The sequence below is a fragment of the Eleutherodactylus coqui genome, chromosome 12 (genome assembly GCF_035609145.1).
Source record: "Eleutherodactylus coqui strain aEleCoq1 chromosome 12, aEleCoq1.hap1, whole genome shotgun sequence".
NCBI classification, from domain to species: domain Eukaryota; kingdom Metazoa; phylum Chordata; class Amphibia; order Anura; family Eleutherodactylidae; genus Eleutherodactylus; species Eleutherodactylus coqui.
In genome coordinates this window covers 92,844,297-92,871,065 of record NC_089848.1, presented here as the reverse complement: position 1 = coordinate 92,871,065, position 26,769 = coordinate 92,844,297, and the positions used below count along the sequence as shown (strand labels likewise).

Below are 26,769 nucleotides of genomic sequence, written 5' to 3'. Positions count from 1 at the left end.
CGGATCATCCACGAGGAAAAAATCTACCACCCCACCTCCCAGCCTTTTCCTCCTCTCCAAAATTGCTTCTAACCTTCAAATCCGCAGCGGATCCGCAAATGTATTTAAACGTATTTGCGGATCACTGCGGATCCTAAGCTCCCATAGAGATAAACAGAGGCGGATCCACACATGATCCGCGGTAAAACGGCGCATGCTGCGATTTATTATCCGTGCGTGGCATCCGTAAATCATTTAAAATCAAATCCGCAGGACTTAAATAAAGCGCGGACGCCCAATGCTTCCCTATGGGCGGCTAGAGCTGCGGATCTCGCGCGTGGAGTGGATTCCATAAATTAAAACCGCCGTGGACATTGGGTCTAGTAGATGCCAATTAGATCTAATGCAAGCACCAGGGAAATCACGGGTATGTTTACACGCGGCGGGAATGCTGCGCCATTGGTGCGGATTTTGACTGGACATCAGTTGCGTACCCGTAACTCCGAAGTCTTCAGCTGGCGGCGCTTCCTTCACCCAGCGGCCTCTAAAGAGCGCAGCGCCACTGGTCTGGAGACGCGGAAGTAAACCGCGGGGCTGCGCTCCATACAGGATGCCAGGCATAAGGTGAAGGAAGCGCCGACAGCTGAAGACTTCAGAGATCAGCTGCGGGTACACCACTGATTTCCAGTCAAAATTCACACAAATGGCGCAGATTTACACATTTCCGCCACGTGTAATCTTACCCCAACAGTCATTTACATGGCCATTGGATTAAAAAAAAAAAAAAATCTGTAGCCACCGAGATCACCAGACCTGCCACCACCGGATTCCTTCTTCAGTGGCTTACTGCAGGGCCGTGCGTACAGCAATAAGCCGCGAACAACTGGTTCCCTCGTAGACGCGATATGGGGAGGTTGCTGCCATTAGCGATGTCACATTAACAGAGGTCTTCACCATTACACAGACTTGCTGACGCTCGGCCGCCACTGCTGGAATTCACTTTGATTGCGGCCGTTTATTATTGAAATGCTGCTGTCATTCTGTTTAAAGGGCCCGACTGGCATCTAGAAGTCCTGAACAGACCCGCTGCAAGGAGATCGCCGAGTGCTGTTCAGGCATCATGGCAGCCAAGGGCCTTGTGAAGACTTGCTGCCATGGAGGTTTGCCTATTAAGACATGACTGTGGCACGTCTTAATAGAATGCCTGTCAAAACCCTGTATAATACAGTACTATGATGTTGCAGTATACTGTATAAGCATTGACATGATCACAAGTTGGGAGACGGTCACCATGTTCTAGCGCCATTCTCTGAGAGCACCATAGTGAAAGGCACACTGATTACAGTGGGGTGTCTGCTGTGTAGCGGTTTGGGAGAAACTTATTATTAAGCGTATTTTATCAGTAGCAGCACCTCTCGCAACTATGTTGACGGAGAAATTAAAAAAAAGCTGTAGCTGTCAGAAGATTGCGGGAGAAATTTTTTCTCAAAGGATTAAAAAAAAAAAAGCGGAACAGCAAAAAAAAAACAACCTTATAAGTTTGGTATTGTACCGCCCATTAAAAATTTTTTTCATTTTTGCTGCAGTGCATTCACTGTAGAATCAAGACCCTCCGAAGATGGCAGAATTTAATTTTCTTTCCTTCCACTTCCAAGTTTTCTTTAAAAAATCTCATTACATTAAATAGTACCATTGAATAATACAACTCAATCGCCATGTTGATGGGGAAAAAAAAAGTTTTGAAAATGAGGACGGGGAGGGGGTGAGAAAAAAAAAATAAGAAAAATAGCCTCATACCTAAGGGGGTAAACAAGGGGTTAGGCTGAGGAGGTCACTCAACCCCAAGAGGCAAGTGATGACCTCACTTCTTCCCAAACACAACCACGATGACATCACTAGCACGTCACATACGTCACTCATGCATTATAAACCCAACCTCGGTGCCCATAGCAGCATCGCACATGTCTGCCACAACCCCTGCTTACGTCTGGTGAGAGGGGCCGGGGCTGGAGGACTGGTCTGTGCCGCTGCCATGGCCAGGCTGAGGAGTAGGAGCGACAGGAGCAGGACACAGACGTGCTGGGCTCTCATCTCCTCCATAGCTGACAGTCTGCCCCCTTCTGCACGGATACAATATAACAACTTCCGGGAGGCTGTGCCCCGCCACCTGCTTCCTGCAGACCTCAGCCCGCCGTTGCAGCACAGCGCCCCCTACCGGCCGCAACTGCACTACTAGGGACAGGCTCACTGCACGCCGCGGGTCTCTCTTCACCCGAGGGTGGATTTAACGGAAACACTGCGCATAGAGAGAAATAACGGAACCTTCTGTTGTGGCTCTGTTGCTGCACGGACTGATATAAAACCGTACGGTTCAGGTATGGGGGAGCGTATTCAAGGTTGCACTCGAACGGTTTCCTTTCCCCGGCTAAGCGTGGAGAGAGCAGAGCAGTCACAGGAGGACACACGTGTGTACCGGGCGTGATATGAACAGTTCAGGGCTGCGGGTGGGTTAGTCACCCAGATTCGGTGCATTTACTCTTAAAAGGTGGCAAGAGGCATATGATTTGTATAGACCAAAGTGGGTTAGTGGTCTGCAGTTGTTGGGGAACTACAACTCCCAGCATGCCCTCGACTGCCTGTAGCTTACAGGGTATGTTGGGACTTGTAGTTCTTGAAGCAGCTGGAGTTGCTTACTCATTTTGCATGGTGTTCCCTGGCTGTGTTTACATGTGTGTCTGTGGCTACGGCCGCAAGACGTCTATGGGCAGCAGGGTCTCTGCATTGGCTAGACTGGTGTACAGTATATACTGCCCGTGTATTTCATGGACAGCGCGTGTGCCCATTATGAGCCAATTAGACTATTCACATGAGAGCTCCGGGCTGCAGTAAATCACTGCATGGTCTATCCTGGTCCATATAACGGAGGAGAGTGGAGCATGCCATGGACGGCACATAGACGGGTCCGTGTGCGGTCTGATGTGCGCTGTACCTGGGAATCTCTGCCCAGCTCTCGTACGCCTGTCTGAATGGGCCCTGGTTACCCATCTGTGTTCTGTGTCATCCCTGTGTGGGGCTGTGGAGCATCTGTATGGATTGCCTGCAGCCATCATTTACTTCTGTGTATCATCCCTTCCTCTTAAAGTGTCACTTGGCAGTGATCTGCAAAAAACGTCACACGCAGATGTCAGCCATGTTCGCTCCATCTCCTTTTTTTTCACCTATTATTGACTTGAAGGGGTGACCGATGTCTGAGTAATTGGACCAGAATAGGGCATGTTGAGCAATGCGGTTCACACAAAACCGGCCCGAATGTGAAATCCATTCTTTTGAATGGACTTTTGCACATAAGCATTTTTTTCTTCTCATCTCTGTGTGTTCCCATGGAAATCCTCACCGATTATTTACAATGGGGCCCTAAAAGATATCACATGGCACTTGGTTTGATGTCAATGGGAAATACATGCGATCCTTTGATGCTCGTGATACATGTATCTGGCGGATCGCAATTTCACAGAAGTGATGCACGCCGATTTTAACCCTAAAAAAAAATGCGTCGGTCTGAAAAAAAAAAAGACGCACGTTTGTAAGTACAATATCGCGCATGCCTGTGTGAAGGTAGCCTAGAGGTGTAGTCACACAGGTGATTGCGATTTTGATCTATAAACAAAACTCCAATTTTTCCCGTGCGTGAAAGAGAAAAAACCTTCCTCTGCACTTCCTAGTTCACTTAATTTTTTCTTTATGGTTTCCATCATTACATACATTAAAAACGGATCGCACTCACATCACGCAAGTGCAATCTGTTACTTTTAACGCGCGCATCATTGGGTGATTTTACTCTTATTTTTCCTTAGAAACTCACACAAAAATAGGACATCCTCTCGTGGTGTTGTGTTTTGTTTTTTTTAATACTCGGACTGTCTAGCAGAGTAACCCCCCCCCCCCCCCCCCCACACACACACACACGAAGTCTCCGCATTACCCCATTGAGTCTAATGAGGGTTAGTTGCGAACATGCATATCACACACGTAAATAAGCCCTAATGGAGTGCGAGACCCCTCTCTTATATCCGTATGTGATGTACAGGAGTTGTATCATGAAGAGAAGGCGTAGAGACCTCCTAGAGCGAGTTCCTGGGCTGTGGACCCCCTATGCAGTATCTACATGTACACTAATTTTAATAGCCACCATATAATGCTACATTTCCCTGCCTAGGCTGCAATCATAATGACACCCTCTGAACATGCACAATAAGAAGGAGGGGAGGGGTTGGATATAGAAGTACTTTCTGTCTTGGCAATACAATCCCTTTAATTGGAAATTTAGGCTAGAGCCCCGTAGCTACAGTGTGTGGATTGCAAGTTCCTAGGGAGAAAATAAGACCCAAGTGCTTTTGAGACGACCACAAAGAACACGTTTCCATAGTACCCAAGCCTTTCTATAGTCTATGAATATAATGAAAATACAGAATTTGTTCTACTTTTTATTATAATATTACTTTTTTTTAATGTAACTTTCCTAGAATGGCAGAAGAAGGAAACCGGAGTAAAGAGAATGGCAGAACAGAAGCCGCGAATGATTCTGACCGCGGAGTAGCTGCTATTAAACCTCAGTAAGTGATAAACATGGATGTATAATGTCATTGTGGTCTATAGAATATGGAAGTCATGGATGCAAAGTAGTGCAGAGAAGAACTGTGGCTGTTGCATATAAAAACCAATCTGAATCCGTGATGGCAAAGTGTGAGGAGAGGTGAGTAATTAGAGAAAGCTAGAATTAAATAGGTTTTCTCACTTTTTACTATTGATGACTTACCCTCAGTATGGGTCATCAATAACAGATCGTAGGCAATCCGACTGCTCGTGATCCCACACGGTCAGTCCATCCTCCATCCCGCTGTCAGTGCTGCAGGGCCAGACGTTCTTATCGGTGCTCAGGGTTGGAAGTGTAATAGATTGCTTCACTCCCATTTAAATCTATAGGAGCGATGCCTTCTATTACACTTCTGGCTCCTTGTTGCAGTCAGAGCTGAAAGTGTAACAGGAGGGACGGCTTCTATTAATTTCAATGGGTGAGAAGCCGTGTATTACACTCCCAGTGCTTACAACTGATACAGATGTATGGCTCCGCTGCAGTGACAGTAGGCCAGAGGATCAGCGGGGATCCTGAATGATGGATCCCTGCTAGTGATGAGCGAGCATATTCGCTAAGGGAAATTGCTCGATCGAGCATTGCCCTTAGCGAGTACCTGCCCGCTCGGGAGCAAAGATTCGGCTGCCGGCGGCGGGCAGGGAGCTGCGGGGAGGAACGGAGAGGAGATCTCTCTCTCTCCCCCCTGCTGACTGCCGCAACTCACCTGTCACCCGCGCCGGCACCCGAACTTTTTCTCCCGAGCGGGGAGATACTCGCTAAGGACAATGATCGATCGAGCAATAGTCCTTAGCGAGCATGCTCGCTCATCTCTAATCCCTGCTGCTTTGCTATTGATTACTAATCCTGAGGATAGGTCATCAATTGTAAACTGTGAGAAGCCCTTTAAAGTGTTATAAAATAACTTTAAGGATGCCTGAGGCATATTCACTGCCGACTTTCCACAGTGGAAAATCATCATTGAATATGCAGTAAATCTGCAGGGGCCAAATCTGCACCGTAAGGCTACATGCACATGAGTGAGAATCTCACATGCGTTTTGTGCATTGCGAGACGCACAAAACTCATTCGACTATGCATTCTATTCTTTTGAATGGAGTTATTCACATCAGCGATTCGCCCTCACAGCGATGCTGCAGGGATCAAAATCACTACATGCTGTATCTTTGGGCGTTCACTTGGGACGCATTGCCCATTGTTTTCAATAGGACTTTCAAAGACATTGCATGGTACTCGCATTTGAGTGCAATGTGATGCTTCCCTTTGACATCCATAAAAAACGCTTGCGATTCTCTAGCGCTCATGAAACACGAATTCCACAGAAGTGTTGCGAGGTTTTTGAATGAAGAACTCCTCGCATCTGCGTATTAAACACATGTTGGCAAGTGTGATATCGGGCCAAGTTTCTTGCCCCAGTATTGCGCTCGCCCGTGTAAATGTAGCCTAAAGGCCCCCCTCACACAGGTGTTTGCAAAAACGCTGAGTTTTTTTAATGCTGCTTTTAGGGCCTTTTCAGCAGCGTTGGCGTGTTTTGGCTGTAGCCAAGGAAGCTGGAGACTTTTTTTCAGACTTGCTGGCATAGCAACCTGCGTCTAACGCTATAAAAATGCAGTACAAAGTTGTGCCGCGTTTTCAGCAGTGCTGAAAACGCTGCCGTTCATTTCAGTGGGAGACACACAGCTGAAAACTGACAAGAATACAACATGCAACACTTTCAAAACGCACCGTTTTAAGCCTTGTGTGAGCAGCCCCATTGAAATGAATGGAAGTGTTGTACAGCGTTTAGCGCAGCGCTGATTGTGCACATTTGCTGCAGGTTTCAACTTTTGTATTTCAAAGGTTGAAAACCACAGTTAAAAACAGTTAAACTTTGCAGGATAAATTGACACGTTGTGGAATTTTTCATGTGGTTGACATTTTTAAAATCTCTTCCACGTAGCTTGTTCTGTAAATACTGCAGCTTTTCTTCAGCAAATTCCACAGCAAGTATGGTTTGTGTGAAGGCACCCTATGGCTGCCTGCCCACGGGCTTTGCGGTATCCTGCGGCGGACCGCCGCCTGGGAGCAGGAGCCGGCAGACAGGTCTCCCTATCTGACAGATAGGCTGACTGTGGAGAATCATGGTAAATTCGCAGCACGCTGCAAATTGCTGCCCACGAGTGGGGAATCTCAGAGCTTTCACTGCGTTCCCTGCAGCCGGATTATTGCCGCAGGGAACGCAATTCAAACCCGCCCGTGGACAGGCAGCCTAAGGCTAGTTCTAAACACGTGAGTTACTGCAGTCACAAGAAATTCACCAAGTTTGGATTTCCTGCAAATGTGTTGCAATAACTTGCCAATTGCAACATGACCACAATCCCTTCCATGTGATGCAGACAGGCGTGACACTGCTATCATTGGCCTTGTGGGTCCGGTCCCGATGTCTGCCCCCAGACCAAACCCTATTAGTTACATCCATATCTGAACCTTTAGGCCCAATGTCCACGAGCAAAATTGAATTGCGGGTCACCTGCGCGAATGATCCGCAATTCAATATGCCCATAGACATTCATTGGGCATCTGCAGGTAATTAAATACCTATAGATGTCATTGTTTTCCCGGCGTGCGGATCGCACGCACAGGAAAAAAGTATATCATGCTCCATTTTCTGCGAATTCCCGCACGGATGGCTTACTTTGAATTCAATGGAAGCCTTCCAATCCGCGGCACACCCACAGCTGACACTACGTCTGTGCCGCAGGACAGCAGAAGATTGGGGGAAAAAAAAAAAGCACAGCGCATGCACGCAGCACGCTACCAGTGTGCCCGAATGCATTTCTTGTGCAGCAGAAAAAAATTTGGCCGCAACGGAGAAGACCCGCACAGCACCTGGACAGATAAGAAAATATCTTTTTAGGCCTCATGGATGCGGGCACGAGTGGAAACTGTGCGTGGCGTGGACATGAGGCCTTACTAAAGCAGAAAGCATGTGATTTGCTGGGTGAAGGGGGACCATAAATAATTGGCACACTGCCAGCTGCTGTATATTTACATGATGTGGTCAGGAAGGGGCTAAGACTTCTAAATCTGATTCCTTGGAATAACGCTATTCTCTGCTTTTATTAATGCAGGTTTTTAACTACAAAGGATGCCTTCCATGCCTTTGTAGATGCAGACAGTAAAAAAACGGCAGCAGGATCAGTTGATTCTGAGCAGTGCAATGACGGTGAGGAGAGTAGCAACTTCGCGGCTGAACCTCCAGCAAAAAAGATTAAATTGGTGGACTCTGCGGGAAATCAAGAAAAGCAGAATGAGAAGGTTGAAGAGGAAAAGCAAGACAAGAAGAGGGCGAGAGGGCAGAACAAGAGTCGTCCTCATGTGAAATATCACCAGCTGGAGCTGCAACGACTGTGCCCCTCTATTGTACAGGTATGGGGGGGATCCGGTGCATGGAAGCAGACAGAAAAATGAGCCAATAACGTATTCATTAAGTCCTTGTTTATAAAAGGCAGAGAGTTGGGAGCGTCTTGGGGTCCTGTACAGTAAGTAGTGTACCAGAAAAAGTAAATTGAAGCCCCTTCCTCTGGTGTTCAAAGGAGCATCTCCTCCTGTTGCAGGTAGGTCGCTGTGTCCTGTACTTCAGAGAGGCATTACTGGGCAGCCAGTCAGTGCATGCACGAGTCCTACAGTGTCCGCTAGCTTTACTTGTAATGCACAGATTCAAAGATGATTTACTAATGAGGCGCACTCTCTTAGATCACGATTGTATACATTACAGATGCACACAGCCTGTAGTATTATACTTTAAATGTGGTTTTCAGTTACAACGGCCAAGGGTTTCACATGGAGCAGTGTGCTTCAGTAAACAAGCATGATCAGCGCTCATGCATTGGGTCTTTACATAGTCTAGTTCACACTCTATTGGGGGCTAATATGAACGTTTGTCCCCATAGAGTTGCCATTGGTTGGCTGCACATGTCACTTTTTACACAGGCAGCCACACAGTGAGAATTTTAATGCTTGCAGCCAAAAAGAAAGCTTTTGCTCATTCATCAGCTAATTATGTCCTTTCTTATGGCCTGATAATACGCAAACAAATATTTAGGTGAATGTACTTGCGTAATAATTGGACCCTGTAAAAGATCCTTAATGGCAGCACTTTTCATCTCTAATGTACAGAACAGGCCTATTTAGAAATAGGTTTATTAGCCTGCATTTCTATTACAAAACCCCTCTTCAACTATGCTGTGCTCCTGTGATCTGTCTGTCACCCAGGCTGGTTTTATTACTCTTCTGTCTCCACTCCTGCTGCCTTCCCCATGTGCTGTGTAAGGAGATGCTGTTCTGCTGCAGATGGCTTCTCCAATACTCGGTGCCATTTTCCCACTAGACCTTATACACTGTCAGGGTCTCAGTGCATTGGGTGTACTCACAAGCCAGTGGGCTGAGACCCTGACAGTGCATCGGGTCCAACAGAGAACGGGCGCTGTAAATGAGAGAAGCTGTCTGCAGCACAGAATAGCTTCTCATTATGCAGTGCCTGCCGACGGAGGCAGGAGAATTTTACACCAGTGCTGGGGACAGACACCTCTTAGGGCACAGGAGGATTGAAAATGAAATAGAAAGGAGGTATTTATTAATATCCTATTTTATGGTAACAGCTGTGCCTGCACTAGAGAGAGAGAGAGCAGTGCAGGCACAGCTGCAGTTCCGTCTTCTGCTACGCAATGAGGTGATGATGGATTTCCCAGGCCTGTCTTCACCTAGCTACATAGCTGAGGAGGTATTTTGTAAGAATAATGTACAGAACAGGCTTATAAAACCTACTGCAAAATGTTTAGAATTGCCTATTCCGTACATTTTAAAACAGCAAAGTGTAGATTCTCTTTAAGGAAAAGAACATTGTAATTTGAGTAATTGCTGTATTTAAGTGGAATGTGCCAGGAAGGCTATCATTCTGATAACCCAGGACTTTATGGGCATCTGTCCGGTCCTTTATGTCAGATGATGGGGATTTTACTTTACAATCCACCTATGTAATGAGTTTTTGTTTCTCTTCACCAACAGGAATGTGCCAGTAAATGTTTCTTTGGTGACAAATGCAAGTTCCTGCATGACGCTGAAAAATATATATCGGGGAAGCATGAAGACATCGGACCCAAATGTTATCTGTACGAGACTTTTGGAAAATGCATATACGGGATCACCTGCCGGTTTGCCAAATCGCACTTGGGTGACGGTTTCAAAAATCTAATCAACGAAGAACTGGTGAAACAACGAGAAGGAAAAGTGCTGGTGAAGAACAGTCTAGACAAAGACCTCCAGCAGCAGCTGCGGAAGAAGAAGTATTTGTTTGAAAAGTCTGAGAGGTACTTAAAACTTCTGAACAAACCCCGAAAAAACAGGAAGGAAGAAAGGAAGGCTGGAGTCGAGGCCGTAGCCCAGGGGAATGCACTAGAGGAAGCCACGGGTCAAGGAGGAGACCTTGGTGTAGACAGTGTCACTACAGGGGAACCTACAGAGGAGAGCCAAGTGAAGCAGACTACTCAGGAGCCTACACGGGTGACTAGGGGAGCAATCACAGATGAAGATATCATAAAAGTCAGGCCATGTGAGAAGAAAACGGTAAGGACCCAAAACATAGTTAAAGGGGTTGTAGCAAAATCGACCTTTATCGCCTATCAACAGGATAGGTGATAAATGTCTGATCAGAGATTCCCTACCAATCATGAGAACGGGTCCCATGTCCCCCCTCTTCTCACTGTGGGCTCGCTGTACCCACCTGCAGTGACACGGAGATGGAATGGTAACTTGTGCGGAGCTGCTCCACTTATTTCAGTGGGGCTGGTGTAAATGGCACTTGACTTTCTTCGGCAGTCCCATTGAAGAATGGAGTGATACCGCGCATGCATGACTGCTGCTCCATTCAAGCTCCTCCCCACTGGAGGAGAAAGGAACATGAGACCCCCACCCCCATCTCGACTACCTCTTAAAGGGATTGTCCAGGGACGCCTAGTCTCTACCTGGACCCGTGGTGATGGGACTTCCATTTCCAGTTCCCACACCAGGTCACATTGTATGGACTCTCTTTGTGACAGTCACATCCTTGTAGTGAGCTGGCTGTTCCGCTCATCCTAATAACGCAGTCAGCCCTCTTCTCAGTTACAGCCGCTGCAGAGATGGAAAAGGGGGCTGGATTAATTATTAGCCTCCTCTAATGATGTAACGGACACAAAGAGTCCATGTAATGTGACCCGTTGTCAGAACAGGGCCAGAATTGGGGGTCTGGATACTGCAGATCTGGTTAAGTAGTCGGATGGACAACCGCTATAAGGCACGTGGAAGGGGGTCTCATTTGGTGCCTCCATAAGAAAACACTGCAGTGCGAGGCTTTGCTTTGGCGAATGTGACTTGATGATATTTATTTTCTTTCCTGTACAGATCGACTTCCGAGGCAAACTTTACCTCGCTCCATTAACTACGGTAATTATTCTCTCTGTTATAAAGCTTGTATGAGTTTCTAATAGTCTCTAATTTATGGTCCCGTTAAACCTCACTGGTGCTATTAGTTTATTGAGGAACAAGCAGAAGGCACATAGTTATAGAAATCCTGCATATATCCATTAGCGGAGCTGCTCCATTTATGGACAGCAGCTAGAGATGAGCGAGTATACTCGCTAAGGCACATTATTCGAGCGAGTAGTGCCTTAGCCGAGTATCTCCCTCGTCTCTAGGGGGCCGCCGGGGGAGAGCGGGGAGGAACGGAGGGGAGATCTCTCTCTCTCCCTCTCGCACGTAAAAGCCATGGAATGGCATGCGCATTTGCCGTGATTTTTTTAATGGGGTTTATTTCCAAGCGGTAAAAAACGTACGCTGAGTCTGCATGAAGATGTGACCCTTTTTTTTTTTTTTTTTTTTTTTCCCGAGCCGCATAAACTATGGTACACTTAAAGGCTGCAGATTCCGCATCAGATCTGTGGTGAAATCTGCCGTGTGAACACCGCATTAAGCCCCGTTTATACGCAACGATTATCGCTCAAAATGCACTCAATGTCTTTTGAGCGATAATTGTTGCATGTAAATGCTACCATCTTGTACTTTTTGTCCGAACGATGATCCTTAGTTGAGTTTAAAATCTATCCTTCGGGCGGAGAGCTTATGGCAGGGACCACATGGCAGAACAAAGGGGCTGTATGCAGAAAACAGACCACCTGCTGTTCTCTGCATGCAGCGAAGGGAGGCTCCTTTACATGCAAATGAAGGTAATAAGCTGCTAATGGGCATTGAGTGATCATTTTGCATAAGCTGCTAATGGGCACTAAACTGCCAATCATCCTATCTTTTGAACAAATTTTGAGCAATCATCTTTGCGTGTAAATTGGGCTTAACTTCATGTAGGAAGAGGAATACATTATTTTGCTCTAATGCATATAATGTCTATAATTTTCTGTTTTACTATTAGTGTGGGAATCTTCCGTTTAGAAGAATATGCAAGCGGTACGGAGCAGACATCACGTGTGGAGAGATGGCTATGTGTACCAACCTCCTTCAAGGCCAGCCTTCAGAGTGGGCACTGATGAGAAGACATCATACCGAGGATCTGTTTGGTGTTCAGGTCTGATTCAGTGTTAATCATGACTGTAGTGCTTCATTATTTATCTAGCTGGTGCTAATAAAGCTGCATAATCCTCCCCTCTCACCATCTGAGGTTTGGTAGGGGGGCTGGTGTATGTTGCTTCTAGTGTACAACTAAGGCCTTGTGTCCACGGCACTCATGGACTTTTCGTACGGAACCCACCAATCCTGAGAAATGTTACATTTTGAGCTTTGGTTTATTGCATGCTCTATTTAGCCATAGATAAAATGCATTCCATTTGTTCCTGCAGCTAGAGGGCGCCTTCCCCGACACAATGACCAAATGTGCAGAGCTGCTCAATAACAGCATTGAGGTTGATTTTGTGGATATCAACGTTGGATGTCCAATTGACTTGGTCTATAAGAAGGTATGGTTCTGTTTTATAACTTATGTTTCTGTACATGTAAAGGTCCATTTACACGAGACGAATATCGAGCAAACGATGCCCAACAGTCGTCCCCGCATGTACTCGCTCCCGTGCTGTTGCACAAAAGTGAGTATCATTGGCTCGCAACGGGAAGGCTGAAGGAGATTTCACTCCTCGCTCTTTCCCGCCCCTCTCCATTCACTTAACACAGCGGCGTTCCGTACTCAATGGCTGCTGTTTATACTGAATGATCAGCGATCAGGATTTTATGCAGCTTAAAATCCTGACCGCTGATCGTTCAGTGTAGATTGCGTCCGTTTAGTACTGAATGGCCACTGCGTTAAGTGAATGGAGAGGAGCGGGGGAAGAGCGAGGCGTGAAATCTCCTCCAGCGACACTCTCTCCTATGTAACAGCACAGAAGCGAGTATGTACGGGGATGAGTGTCAGGCATCGTTTGCCCTCCATTCGTCCAGTGTAAATGGGACTTAAGTTAAGGCCCATTTACATGCAAATATAATCTTTCAAATGATTGAAAGTTTTAGCGATCATTTTGCATAAAGTGTTAATGGACACTAACATTTGATACACAATCTTGACAAGGTAATACTAGTTTTCAATTTGTCCATACAATTCCAGAAATTATAATACCGTATATCTCTGAAAATAAGTCCTTGTCTTATATTAATTTTTGCCACAAAAGAGGCACCTGTTATTTCAGGGGATTTCTTATAATACTTAGAAGCCGAAGAACCAATCGCAGCCATTGCATAGTGGAGGCGGGATTTATGAATTGGCCAAGCCGTTGCAATGATTGGCCAATTCATAAATCCTGCTTCCACAATGCGATGGCTGTGATTGGCTGAGCAGAGTTTGAGAACCAATCGATGCAGCATTGATTGGTTCTCGAGCGCTGCTCAGCCAGTCTGAGCCATCGCTACCTGGAGGTGGGATTTATAAATCCTGTAACCGGAAAACAATCTTCTGTCAGCGGCCGAAGACTGAAGCAAGCTCTCCGGAGAGAAGCGGGAGCACCCAGACCGCGCCTGCTAGCTAATGTACTGCTTTTTTTCTTTTATGTAATCTATGGTCTATTTTTCGAGGTAGGGCTTATATTTCAAGCCTCTCCGATATATCAGGGTAGGTCGTTTTTTCGGGGAAACGCGGTAGAGGGATAACACAATGCAGAGTTCTAAGAAAAGATTCTCCGGAAAGTCCTCCTTGCCCCACTATATGTTGGAGAGATCTGCGACTTTCTAATATACTTTTTGAGTTTATTTGTTTTTAAGATTTTGTTTTTTGCCTTCAGTGTTTCGGAACATTCATGTTTTACAGCGATGAAAACCTGTATATTGTCAACTATATGCAGTCCAAACTACCCTCTGCAAGCTAAATACAAGAGCAGCGCACATCTCTCTGGTGTCTAAATACATTGTAGCAAATGATCTAAACAGGAGGGAAACCTGCGCTGCTGATGTGTTCTGTAGACTGGATACAATTGTAGCAAACGGTTAGCCGTGAGACGTATTAAAGGGCTATTCCCATCTCGGGAACCCCGTTCCCATGTACTGCAGACACGAAACGAAAGCACTCACCGATGCCATGTCTGATGCAAAAATGTCCCGTTTTATTGAAAAGCTGCAGACTTCTCCTTTAAAGTTGTGTACTGCGCATTGCCCGGGGGAGCGACCACCCCCGCTATGTTGCAGAGATGGCCGGAACTTGATTGTAGCACACAGTTCGAAGTGTCCAAGCGCCGGCCATCTCCAATCTATGTCTGAGGTGGTTGGTTCCACCAGAAACTAGCATGAACAACTTCAGAAGACTAAAGCATTTCAGGACAACTGGACTTTTTTTGTAAACAGGCAAGGCATCGGTGAGTGCTTTAGGGTCGTATTTGCAGCACATTGAAATTGGGATCCCTGAGATAGGAATACTCTTAAATGTATGAACAGGTTTTCAGCCTCTACATGAAATTTTTGGCAAAACAGTCCCACAATCAGAGCCATTGAAGGGCTGGGGTTTATGCAAACCTCACCCAAAATGGCAGGTTGCGGAGTTTCCAGGGTAGAGCTTAGAGAAACCCGATCGCCATCTTTTTGAGAAACTTGCCTGTTAGCAGTAGCAGCTAATGCAGAGAGAACCACTTAAAGCACTACTTTAAAATATCTTATTTTTTACATAATGGCTAGAGATGAGCGAGCGTACTCGTTAAGGCAAATTACCCGAGTGAGTATCGCCATTTTCGAGTACATGCCCGCTCATCCAAAAAGATTCGGGTGCCAGCGGGGTGAGCGGTGAGTTGCGGCAGTAAGCAGGGGTGAGGATAGAGATCATCCCCCGAATCTTTTCGGGCAAGTAGGCATGTACTCGAAACTGCGGATACGCGCTCGAGTAGCTTCCCTTAATGAGTACGCTCGCTCAAAAGGGCACCAATAAAGGCTATAACACTTCCTGCAAAAAAACAAGACCTCCCAGAGCTCCGCTGCCTGAAGAGTAAAAATGTTATGGGTCTTTGAATGGGGTGATGCAGATTCAGTTGTCTTTGTTTTTCTTTAAAAATGTGCTTTTATCGTGCTAAAGTAGTAAACAATAAAATCTATTTAAACTTGGTATTGCAATAATCGTGCTGATCCAGAGAAGAAAGTTACCATGTTATTTTTGCCGAATAGTAAACAATGTAGAATTTTTGTAGAGGTTTTTCCCATCTCACCCCCCTCCCCGCCACCCAAAAAAAGTAATACGTTATATAATGCAATAGTGCTATATAAAATATGCAACTAGTCCGGAAAAAATACAAAAAACTAGCTCTTGTATGGCTATGTCAACGAAATATGGCTCTTGCAATGCAACAGTGAAAATTGCTTGGTCCTTAAGGCACAAAATAGGCTGGTCACTAAGGGGTTAATGAAGTGACTATTTCTACCTTTTCTCCTTTTGCAGGGTGGAGGATGCGGTTTAATGACCAGAACTAACAAATTTGAAGACATTGTGAGAGGTATGAATTCGGTGAGTGTGGAGCAGTAAACGTAGAATTCATAGTATTTAAACTACAAAGAAGCGGTCAGTCTGATCCTGCAGCCAAATTCCCTTTTCACCTATCCTCTACTTGCTTTCATGCAGTACATGGACACCCGACTGTTGCACCTATGGACTTATACATCCACTCCAAACCCATGGATGCTAATATGGAGTTGCCCCCTTTATGGCTGGTCTACTGGTTTTGGATGGGTCTATGGGAATTTATGTCCATTCAGCCAATAGACTGTGAGATCCAGCCTTGATGTTGGCGGTCTGGCTCGCAGTCTGCGCTTTAAAGGTGTTGGATGGGGTTGAGGTCAGGGCTCTCGAGTTCTTCCACACCAAACTCTTCACCCCATGCCTTTAGGAACCTCAGATTGTACAGGGCCTTCACCAAACTGTTACACAAAGAGACAATGATGTAAAGCGTCAAGAAGTAGAGGGCAGATGGAAGCGGACTACAAGCATAACCTTGCTGTTGTCAGTGACCTGTATTAGGTACATACAGAGTAGATCAAGCATTCTCTGTAGCCCTCTCTGCCACAGGGAATCCCCATTGTGTCAGAAGTGTCTCAGGTTTTTCCTGGAAAGTAACGAATTATGAACATTTACCATCGTATTCTAATTTTTAACATAATCTACTTGCAGGTTCTGGATGTGCCGCTCACTGCGAAGATCCGGACTGGAGTTCAGGAAAAAGTCAATCTGGCTCACAAACTCATTCCAGAGCTGCGAGATTGGGGGGTGTCACTGGTCACTGTGAGTGCCGGTATTTATAGTAAAACTTTTTTTATCGTTCAGTGCCCAGCGACTAAAGGTTTATCTTATTAATTTTGGCATCAGAAGGCTCTGACCAACCGATGGGGCTCATTTATTAACACGATAGTGATATCTGAGTGGCTGTTAATAGAGTTGGATATGTTTTGGGCTTCTATTTGACACATTGTAGAGAGGATTATCAGAATACTAACAACCACCTGTCCGTGAGTGACTGTGTGAGTTACATGCTCCATTTCTGATCACCTGACGGTGACATCATCAAAGGTCATCAAACAAAAACCATGCAGAGCCTTTAAGCCGTGTGCTTACAGGAACTGTGATGGTCAAGTCATGTGATCTTGAATGAGTGAGTTGCATGCGCCACGCCTGATCACATGACAGTGACATCATCACAGTTCCTTCATCCCTCTGCAGATTATGGGCGGACTACATTCCCTACAAATCCCTGCGGCCCCAGTTGCTACGGAGTACAAACGACCACTTGTCTGTAAGTGAGTGACTGTGTGAGTTACATGTGAAGATGCCACCATCATGGGATCAGTCGCCCATCCAAAGGATAGCTGATAAAAGGCTGATCAGTGGGGATTTCATTGCAGAGATCTTCACCAATTCCAGGAATGGGGCTTCTGTGTCCCTGTAGCAATTCAGTTGTCATGGAGGCTCTAGCACCCCATTGTACTGCCTCTAGTACCCTGTTGTACCGCCTCTAGCTTGGATACAAGATGTCATACAGGTGGGCATTGAGGCATACAGGTTCTGTATGGTATCCTGAAGCCCATCGGTCCACATTTGCTGTAACTGAGCCTTTAGATCATGCAAAAAGTTGGCATCCCACATTGTCTCATACATGTTCTTTTGGCGATAAAACTGGCAAACGTATTGCTGAGCTGTCATTGTCCCCCGTACCACTACTAGGCGTGACGGACTGTCATATGTGATGAGCCCCAGACCATCACACCAGCAGGGGGCAGTGTGCCGCTCCACATCAAAGGCAGGATTGAAGCGCTCACCCGGAGGTCTCCAGACACTAACACAGCCATCGTTGGTGCATAAACTACACCTGGATTTGTCACAGAAGACAACCCGGCTCTACTCTGGAACAGTCCAGTTTTGTCGTTGTCCACGACACCGCTACAAACAGAGGTGACCATGGGTGGTTGTCAAAGGCCATACACATAATGGGTGTCGTAAGACCAAATGTCCTACAGCAAAGTGCCTGGAAATGGTTCCAACAGACATGTGGATGACAGACAATGAAACAGTTGGAGATGCTCATGCTTGTCGGACCGTCAATGACATTCTGAGTCTAGTCGTCTTGTCAGAAAGGGCCAAGTGGTGGCAGTTCGTTGATACGACCATCCAGCTCTTAAACTTTGTTACGTGGATGAAATCTCCTGTTGCATCGTAGAGGCGTCTAGTGGTCAACAAGCGGAAGAAGAGGTCACTTGCACACAAGGAGCCTCTGAGAGCCTTTATAGGCCAAGAGGGGAACCACTTTTAGGGCCTCAGGTGGCAAGACCGTTCATCTAATCACGCCACAACTCTAATCATTTACATATCTGCCGGAGATGGAACTGCATGCCAAGTTTTGCAGCAAAATAAAGTGTAATTTTTTTATTTTTTTTTCTTTCTTTTTTTGTGACTCCTTCCACATCATATCTATGAATCTGTCACAATTTCATTCCCTTGTGACATTCCCTCTACTGTTCACTGCACCCCACAGGGAGGAGGAGTTTGAATGGAGAGGTGCCTCTCCATTCATTCTCAATGGGACTGTCGGAGATAGCTGAGCGCTTGTACTATCCTATGAAAGGGTGGTGAAAGTCAGTTGTGAGACAACCGCTTTGTTTTCTTCTAGTGGCTAAAAATCTGTGATGCAAGCAGAGGGGGTGCTTTGTTACATGTCCATCAGAAATCAGGATGGAAAACCTCTATACAGTACCATTTATATATGGGGATACAGAGAATGGAGTCACGCTCTTGCATATCATCCTCGTTTAGGACATGTATGATCTAACCACAGGATATTCCTGTATTATAACAGATGTAACAGCTGCAGCTTCGTTCTAATGGGAAGATCAGCAGGACCTGGCATTCAAGGGAAAGATCGAGGAGAGACACCGTACCCCCTTAGATCACATAAATAACAATTAGTTATAACCATCTGAGTGCAAAAAGGAGAATTGGGAGGGGAGACACAGTTTTAGTCCCTAATGGGTTAAAATAGAAGCCTTTCCTAATGGACGTCGGTTGAGAAAATCTGTATATCGCCCAGTTGTAGTATAACTGGTATCGGCTCATCTTTAAAAGAATGCAGTTGTATTTTCATGGCTTTCCTGTTTCATCTTAGCTGCATGGAAGATCCAGGGAGCAGCGGTACACCAAACTCGCCGACTGGGAATACATTAAACAGTGTGCTAAAATTGCAGACCCGCTGCCTTTTTTTGGTGAGTGTTCCACGTTGATCCTTCCTTTTCACCTTCTAGATAATATTGTGGTCAACGGCTATAGACTGATCTATTAAAATAGCTAATTAAAGGAAACTTTTTACAAACTTCGGTGGGGGTCCAAGTGCTGAGACCTCAGCTGATCTCTAAAACAAATGGTCAGAAGCACTCGGCTGAGCGCTGCGTCTGTTTGGCCATCACTGCCAGTGGTGCAAGGGCTCTATAGCAGTGACTGAAACGGCCAAAGGAGCACAACACTCAGTTGAACCCTTCTGCCTATTCAATTTAGCCATAATGACATGTCAGCAGTCAGACCTCCACTGATCAAAACTACTAAGACCTACCATTATGGCATGTCAGAAGTTTGTCTAAAAAAAAAAAATGGAGCTACCGTTCCAATCGGTGGTCTCCAACCTGTGGATCTACAACCCTCAGCATGTCCTACTGGGAACTAGAGAGCCATAGAGTCCAATGCTTTACACTGTTCCTTTCAGGGTGGCTGATTAGAGGACATACTGGAACTGCATTGTGTTGTTCTTCAGTTGTTTTACTGTTGTATATTATACATTAACCTCTGGGAATTCCATACATAACTGGGATGTAGGGAGACACGCCCCATTGACGAAAGCAATGGTAATGCCCATTTGGCAATTGATTTTATAAATTTCCAGGATGAATAACGGAGGTCCAGCGGGGTGCAGAATTCTAGAGAGAAAACATGGTTTTAGTAAATAAGGATAGCTGTTATAATACAATCAGAGATAAATCTGTGATATAAACACTTTACTTGCAGGTAACGGCGATATATTCTCTTTTGAGGATGCAAATCTAGCGTTGGAGACTGGAGTTTCGGGGATCATGGTGGCCAGGTTGGTATTTTTCTTTTTCTTTGTGCCATGAAATGTACCATGTTCTAATAAAAGGGGGGAATCGGGATGACATAAAGATGGTCCAATATGGGCGGGCATTTCTGTGTTATACAAAAGGTTTCTGATAACTTGGGAGGGTTTGTGTGTGACAAGATTTACATTGACAAAATAAAATCTGATACCTAAAGAGGAGTACAGTGGTGCCACAGCTGGCGAGCTTCTTGACTTGTGAGCAGGCTCTCTCCCAAATTTTTGCTCTAATTTAAGAGCAAAAACTCTGGTTACGAGCCTGCTCGCTAGTCAAGAAGCTCGAAAGCTTATACACGGAGAGGGGGTCTAATACTCGCCTATCATCGGCGTTCCAGTCCTTCGATGGCCTGCCACGTCCTCCTCCACGCTGACAGAGCATTTCTTCTTGGAAGCAGGGTTTGAATACCTCGCCTCCAGCAAGCTAATGCTCTGACTCAGCGCCGAGTCAGCTAATGATGTCATTGAATGTCTGTGACTGGTTAACCCAGCGCTGGCTTCCAGGAAGAAATGCTCTGTTGGCGTGAAGGAGGACATCGCAGGCGGCAGCAGCGACTGAGACCAGCGTGAGGACAGGAACGCCGGCAGTAAATGAGTATTGATGTTTTGTTTTTTTACATGTAGTGTAGTTAGGGCTTTGGGGAGGTCCGGAACGCATTAATGGCATTTCAATTCCTTTCAATGGAAAAAATTGATTTGACTTACAAGTGTTTTGGGTTAAGTGCTCCGGAACGACTTAAACTCTTAACCCAAGGCACCACTGTAGTTCATAACCAAGGATATTACCTTTACAAGGGTTGACTTTGGAGTCAACCCCTGAAACTTTACGGTCACTATTGGCTTTCTTGCAGAAAGGCTGGCTGATTGGAAGTAGTTCCAACTAATCAGATACATGGAAGGATGGATAAAGTACAACCGGATCTTTGGGGTGAATCGTTTTGCTATTGACTTCCTCTATTGACGGCTGGCCTCTCTTGCTTGCAGGGGGGCACTAGTAAAACCTTGGCTGTTCACAGAAATAAAAGAACAACGGCACTGGGACATTTCCTCTTCGGAACGATTTGATGTTCTCCAAGACTTTGCAAACTATGGATTAGAGCACTGGGGCTCGGACACGCAGGGGGTGGAGAGGACCAGGAAGTTCTTGCTGGAGTGGCTCTCCTTCCTATGCAGGTAATGAGCTGTTCTTTCTGTATTGGACTCTGTTCACATCTGTGCCATGGATTCATATAGTTATAGAAGCCAGAGCGGTGTACCACATGAGAATGGCACCCAACTGATTTATAATTATAAATTGATTGGGGTTGTGTGTTTTTGACAGCAAATTGTTATTGTTGAAGTAGAAAGTGATCGAAACCCTAATGGAATCCCTGAATGCCGGTGTGAATATAACTTTATCTCCCGACAGAGCAAAATATCAGTTTGTATTCTAACATGCCTGATCCTAATTTACCCAAATATACTGTATATATAATATACAGCTTCACAGCTGGATATGTGGATGATATTCAAATGTATATGGGCAACCGCCTGTAATGCAGAGACATTCCTGGTCTGATCTTCTCATAGTCACCCCCCCCCCACACACACACACACACACACCCCAAGGCCTCTTTAAGATTAGCACAATATAAAGCTCATTTTTTGCATCCATATTACTAAGGAGTCTTCTGTCCTTGGGAATTATTCTGCTGTGAGTTCGAGCCAGTAGATTTTGACCCTGGACACTCATCTGTAATGTGGGCTATGCTGCTGTGAGTACTGGTCAGTAGATCTCGGGCTGGGACACTCGTCTGTAATGTGGGCTATGCTGCTGTGAGTACTGGACAGTAGACCTTCATTTATAATACAGTTTCAAAAATACACCCGTATTACACTCCTCTAAAAGTAGCTTATGGGTTCTAAAAATATGTTCCTAAAACTAGTTTTCTCGTCTGTATCATTGGGGAACACAGCAAAGACCTTGGGTATAGCTTCTGCCGCTAGGAGGCAAGCTCAGTTTTTTGCTTAGAAGAGGTCTCCTCCTTCAGATACTATCAAGGTCCCCCAGGACTACATGGGTACAGGGCAGACAGGACTCTTCCTGTCCCGATTATACATGGATGTGGGCAACAGGGCAGGCAGGACTCTCCCTGTTCCCCACGAGGAGGTCAAGACGGTAGGGGTCTGTCGTCCTCCAAGAAGAAAAGGAGGCACATCAGCTCTGACTAAAAGCACTCCCATCCTCTCCAAAGGATGGCGAGATGATAGGGCTCACTCCCGGAGATGAGGGAGCATGCACAGCATCAGGACAACCGGGAGTAGGTGAGTAGCTATGGTAGTGGTCTCGTCTCGTCTCGTCCCTGCCCAATCCAACCTCAGAGTGATTCTGGCCTTGCTGACTCCTGTAGTACCTCCCATCCGGAAGGAGTACTCACACAGGGAGTCTCTGGACGCTTTGCCCCTCCTGCAGTTCTCTGCAGCCAGCCTTACTGCAGTGTCCGTATCCAGGATGACACGCGGAGAGGGGCAGCCAGAGCCACATACCAAGTGCGCTCTCGCGACATACGAGATACATCCAGCTAGAGGTTATCTCCTTTTACGAACGGCAGTGCTCAAACTAATTGCCAACATGGCTCCAGTTGGACTAAGCTCTGGTACCTGCCATAATGGTAGAGTACTCGTACAGGTATTCGCCGGACCAGGTTGAGCCTGACTACTGGTAGCTCCCCTGTTGCCCCTCCTGTAGTTCCCTGCAGGCAGCTGTATTGCGGTGTCATAGTCCAGGATGACACATGGGCAGGGGCGGCCAGAGCCACGTACCAAGTGGATGACACGTGGGCCGGCCAGAGCCACGTACCAAGTGCGCTCTCGCCGCAGTGTGAAATCACATCCAGCAGACAGGATCTCGTCTTTCGAACAACTGGGTTGAAGCTAATGTAGCTACCCTGTTGCCCATCCTGCAGTTCCCTGCAGGCAACCTTAACACAAAGTCCTGTATGGAGAGAGCTGCTGATGAGAACGCAAAAGGTCGTGGGTTCAAGCCCCGACAGTCTGGCTTCTTCACCTTCCTTTCCAGCCTTTAGGTGGCCAGAGCTACGTACCAAGTGCGCTCCCACCACAGTACAAGATTATAGCGGAGAATAGCTTATTTTACAGACTACAGTGTTAGAACTGGTTGTCAGTGCTGCCCCAGGTTTGCTGAGACCCGTGGTACATTCCATACGGACAGAGTACTTGCAAAGGGATTATCTCGGATCGTCCCCCCTCACGTCTGCTCCACACGGGGTGGGGACTCGTCTAACGGCTAGTCCCCCAGCTTCCCCTCCTGCAGTTCCCTGCAGGCAGCCTTGGCACAGTTTCCATGCCCAAGATGACATGGGTCAGGGGCCGGCCAGGGTCACATACTATGTCCGCTCTTGCCACTCAATGAGAGTTACATCCGGCAGAGAAGTCTGTGTACGAACAAGGGTGTTCAAATTGTTTGCCAGCATTGCTGAGACCTGTGGTACTTTATATATAGAAAGAGTATCTGCACAGCCATTCTCCGGACACATCGCTTCTCTCGCCTACTCTGGACTGGGTTGAGCCTTCTCTAGCGGTAGCACCCCTGTGCCTTGCGGACAGCCGTGCCACAGTGGCCGAGTCCAGGATGACACACGGACAACAGTGTTTTATCTTATCAGCATTCATCCAGGCTGGATTAAGAGCGGTGTTATCTTCCTCATGGGAAGAGTACTTTGCGCACGAATTCTGTGGACTCCGGAACAGGGGAGACTTGCCTAGGACTGGATCCCCTATGATGGCCAGCCTGCAGTTTCTTTGCAGGCAACTCTGGCACGATTCCCGCTTGCAGGATGAGCCGCAGGCTGGAACCAGGCCAGAATAGCATGTGTTTGCAGTCTCACCACAGCACGAGATTGGCGGACAAAGAGTATCTCGTTTTTTAAGATCAGTCTTGTTCAAAGTATAGTGGTAGTCCAGGGGTTCACCCTTCAGCAGGGACCCTGGGGCTGTAGGTCCATCTATTAGTGCCCTCCAGTCAAAACCGAAACATCTAGTGCCTGCGGCCTTGTCAATGTGGACATGGGTCACTCAGGTTGTCTGGGATGCATGTATGATTCTGGTTTAGATAGCGCCGCTGCTGACCCTAATTTCCTCGATGTGGATAATGGTACTGTCACTGTAAGGTGTGCTCAGACCAGCCTCCAACTTCGCTCGTAGAGCGGGTCTTCACGGAGCCCTTGGGCGCAGGTACCATGCATATGGTTCTGGTCCAATGTTGGAGCCCCTCTGACAACTGCGTCACAAACCGGTACAGTTGGGATGCCAGGCATCCTCTAGTGTCCTGTTTTGACAAAGATCAGTCGCTATATGGCTGCTATGCCGCACATGGATGGCTGCATATGCATCGCAGAGCAGTTGCTGGGGTCCCTCAGCAGTTATACAAATGCCTCTTTTTTCAGGACCCCCTCATTTGTGCAGGCACTCTGAGACCTGTATGGTTGACAGCCGCCGGTCGTAGTTTTGCATTTTCTCGTGTCCGGACTACACCTTATGGAGCGTCGTCCCAGTGAGACAGTGGTTTACACCAGACGGATCTAGAAGCATGATGTGATCCTCCTGCGTCATTTCCTCCTGCAGTGTTACTTGCAGGAGATCGTGGAACAGTTTGCACTGATACTGATTTCAATGCTAGCACTCGCCCCTCCAGACGTTTCCACAAAGGGACCAGCGGGATTCACGTACTGTGTAATCTTGAAGGAACGCCAAATCTTATGGTGTCTGGTTAGTCATGCGGTTGCTTGACATCCTTTAAATGGCCCTGGTAGAGAACCCAGGGAGATGCCATTTACCAAGGCTAGACCTCTTCAAAAACCATAGGCATCATTCAGAAGATGGAAGCTGTGGCCGTTGTCAATCCCTGAGGACTAATGCTGAGGGTAATTTGAGCCAATCGCCCCCCCCTCTGGCGTGCTCTCTGGTAGCTCCCATACATTGCCTGGGTTGCTCCCTACTAATTCTTTAACAGCGGTGCTGTTGATATCAGTGGATTTCAGTGTACTCCCTAGGTCGACAGCAGAAGGCCCCAAACCTTGAGGTACTGCTCCACTTCTGGGTGCCGACGACACATTCAGTTCGCCTGGACTACTCGTCTTCCCTCTGAGCAGGAGGTGTTATCTGGCGGAATTCTCCTGGTTGAGGGTTACCGACTGGTTGCATGTTTCCTCACTAGATGTAGTATCGGGATCGGCGTCAATGAGGTTTCCGCTCACAATAGCTGCTAGTCCCATGGGACGCGCCGGTTACAGATGGGCTCGGTCGTCTTCACAAGATACCTCTATCAAGTGGTTTTAGTTAGTCACCTTGTCTCTGGGCTCACCCACTGTCAACCCAAGTTGTGTCCTTGTTTTTCCGACTTTGCTCTGCGGCAGTACAGGGTCACCATGTCATGGACATCATACTTTCAGGCTGTATTACGGCACACGTTACTCGGACAGCAGGTGCCTCATCGAGCGTTTTCTCCCGGTGGGTAGATAAGACTGGTACTCAGCTACTTTATGCTCCGTACCTAAGCTGTCTGGATGCCTAGGCACCCGTAACGCTGCTCGCGGTGAGAGGAGTGGGTAACGCTCCTTTAGGCCTACGGCTTCTTATATTTCCCACCCCCTTGGGTACTGCTCTGGAACATCCCAAGGTCTTTGCTGTGTCCACCAATGATACAGACGAGAAAACAGGATTTTTGTCATAACTTACCGTAAAATCTCTTTCTTGTCCTGTTCATTGGGGACACAGCACCCACCCAGTGTGTTGTTAGGACTTTAACATATACTCCTTGGTTGGAGTGTCCTCAGTACAGTTGCACACGGTACAATGAGTACAGTTCATGAGTATGTGCTTTATTAACTATTATTGTATCCTACTGGCTGCTCCTACTCCTTGCATACAAACTTCATGCCTGCAGGTGGGGTATAGCTAGTGGGAGGAGTTAACACTTTTTTTGTGCTTAGTGTCGCCTCCTAGTGGCAAAAGGTATACCCAAGGTCTTTGCTGTGTCCCCCAATGATACAGACGAGAAAGAGATTTTACGGTATGTTATACCAAAAATCCCAGTTTTGTAAGGTACGGTTATTTATCTAGCTGAATATAAAGACTGCGATGGAGAAAGCTGCAGTTCTGGGAAACTTGCATTTCTCTGCCACAGAGTCTAAATTGGGAACCCACATAAGTTTTAAAAATGTGGTGTTCAGAGTAATTTGGGGAATTACTTGTAGACCCTTCAGTCCTTATATGTAGATGAAAATAAAAGATCAACCCTATTCTTATTTGCACAAGGAAAGACTAGAAGACACAAATTAGATATTAGAAAAAACTTTCTGACAGTGAGGGTGATCAATGAGTGGAACAGGTTACCACAGGAGGTGGTGAGTTCTCCTTCAATGGAAGTGTTCAAACAAAGGCTGGACAAATATCTGACTGGGATGATTTAGTAAATCCTGCACTGAGCAGGGGGTTGGACCCGATGACCCTGGAGGTCCCTTCCAAGTCTTCTATGTTGGGTACAATAGATTTTATGTGTGTCCTTCTGTACTCCTGTTTGGCAGGTACATTCCAGTTGGTTTATTGGAACGTGTGCCCCAGAAGCTGAATGAGAGACCTCCGTACTATATGGGAAGAGACTACATGGAGACATTAATGGCGAGTCAGAATGTATCCGACTGGATTAAGATCAGGTAGAGTGAACGATCACCTGTTGGGCGGGAGGTATACCAACGAAGTGTAGTCGGTAATGGAGATGGAAAATGTGTTCTAGAATTCAGACCACTCTTGGTTTATATGATGTAACGCTATTCTCCTATTATTTTGCAGTGAAATGTTGCTGGGTCCTGTTCCTCCAAACTTCACTTTCCTGCCTAAGCACAAAGCCAATTCTTATAAGTAAAAAACCCTGTATTAGGAAACGGTTCTGACTGAACTTTTTTTGTTTTTATTTTTTATTTTAAATAAACACTTTCAGGCTGTCTTATTACTGAA

The 26,769-nt window shown here is 46.4% G+C and overlaps 2 protein-coding genes across 7 annotated transcripts in view; one reads left to right on the top strand and one right to left on the bottom strand.

Moving 5' to 3' along the window:
• Positions 1-2,234, bottom strand: part of LOC136586995 (pituitary tumor-transforming gene 1 protein-interacting protein-like) — a 63,296-nt gene extending 61,062 nt beyond the window's left edge. For both annotated transcript variants that reach the window (XM_066585386.1, XM_066585387.1), the window contains exon 1: positions 1,965-2,234. In XM_066585386.1, the coding sequence (XP_066441483.1) occupies positions 1,965-2,079 (115 nt within the window). In that variant the 5' untranslated portion in view covers positions 2,080-2,234. The remainder of the gene's footprint in view (positions 1-1,964) is intronic.
• On the top strand, positions 2,216-26,769 carry DUS3L (dihydrouridine synthase 3 like). 5 transcript variants are annotated; one of them, XM_066585383.1, is made up of 14 exons: positions 2,216-2,354; positions 4,503-4,592; positions 7,741-8,038; positions 9,677-10,234; positions 11,051-11,092; positions 12,072-12,224; positions 12,496-12,612; positions 15,555-15,620; positions 16,281-16,391; positions 18,763-18,859; positions 19,653-19,728; positions 20,740-20,928; positions 26,340-26,468; positions 26,605-26,769. In XM_066585383.1, exons 2-14 carry the CDS (start codon positions 4,504-4,506, stop codon positions 26,675-26,677), a joined length of 1,998 nt encoding a protein of 665 aa, XP_066441480.1. In that variant the 5' UTR covers positions 2,216-2,354; position 4,503; the 3' UTR covers positions 26,678-26,769. The 5 variants fall into 5 exon arrangements, with proteins under 5 accessions (XP_066441480.1, XP_066441477.1, XP_066441478.1 ...); XM_066585380.1 differs by lacking the exon at positions 2,216-2,354 and adding an exon at positions 2,396-2,483; XM_066585381.1 differs by lacking the exon at positions 2,216-2,354 and adding an exon at positions 2,400-2,487.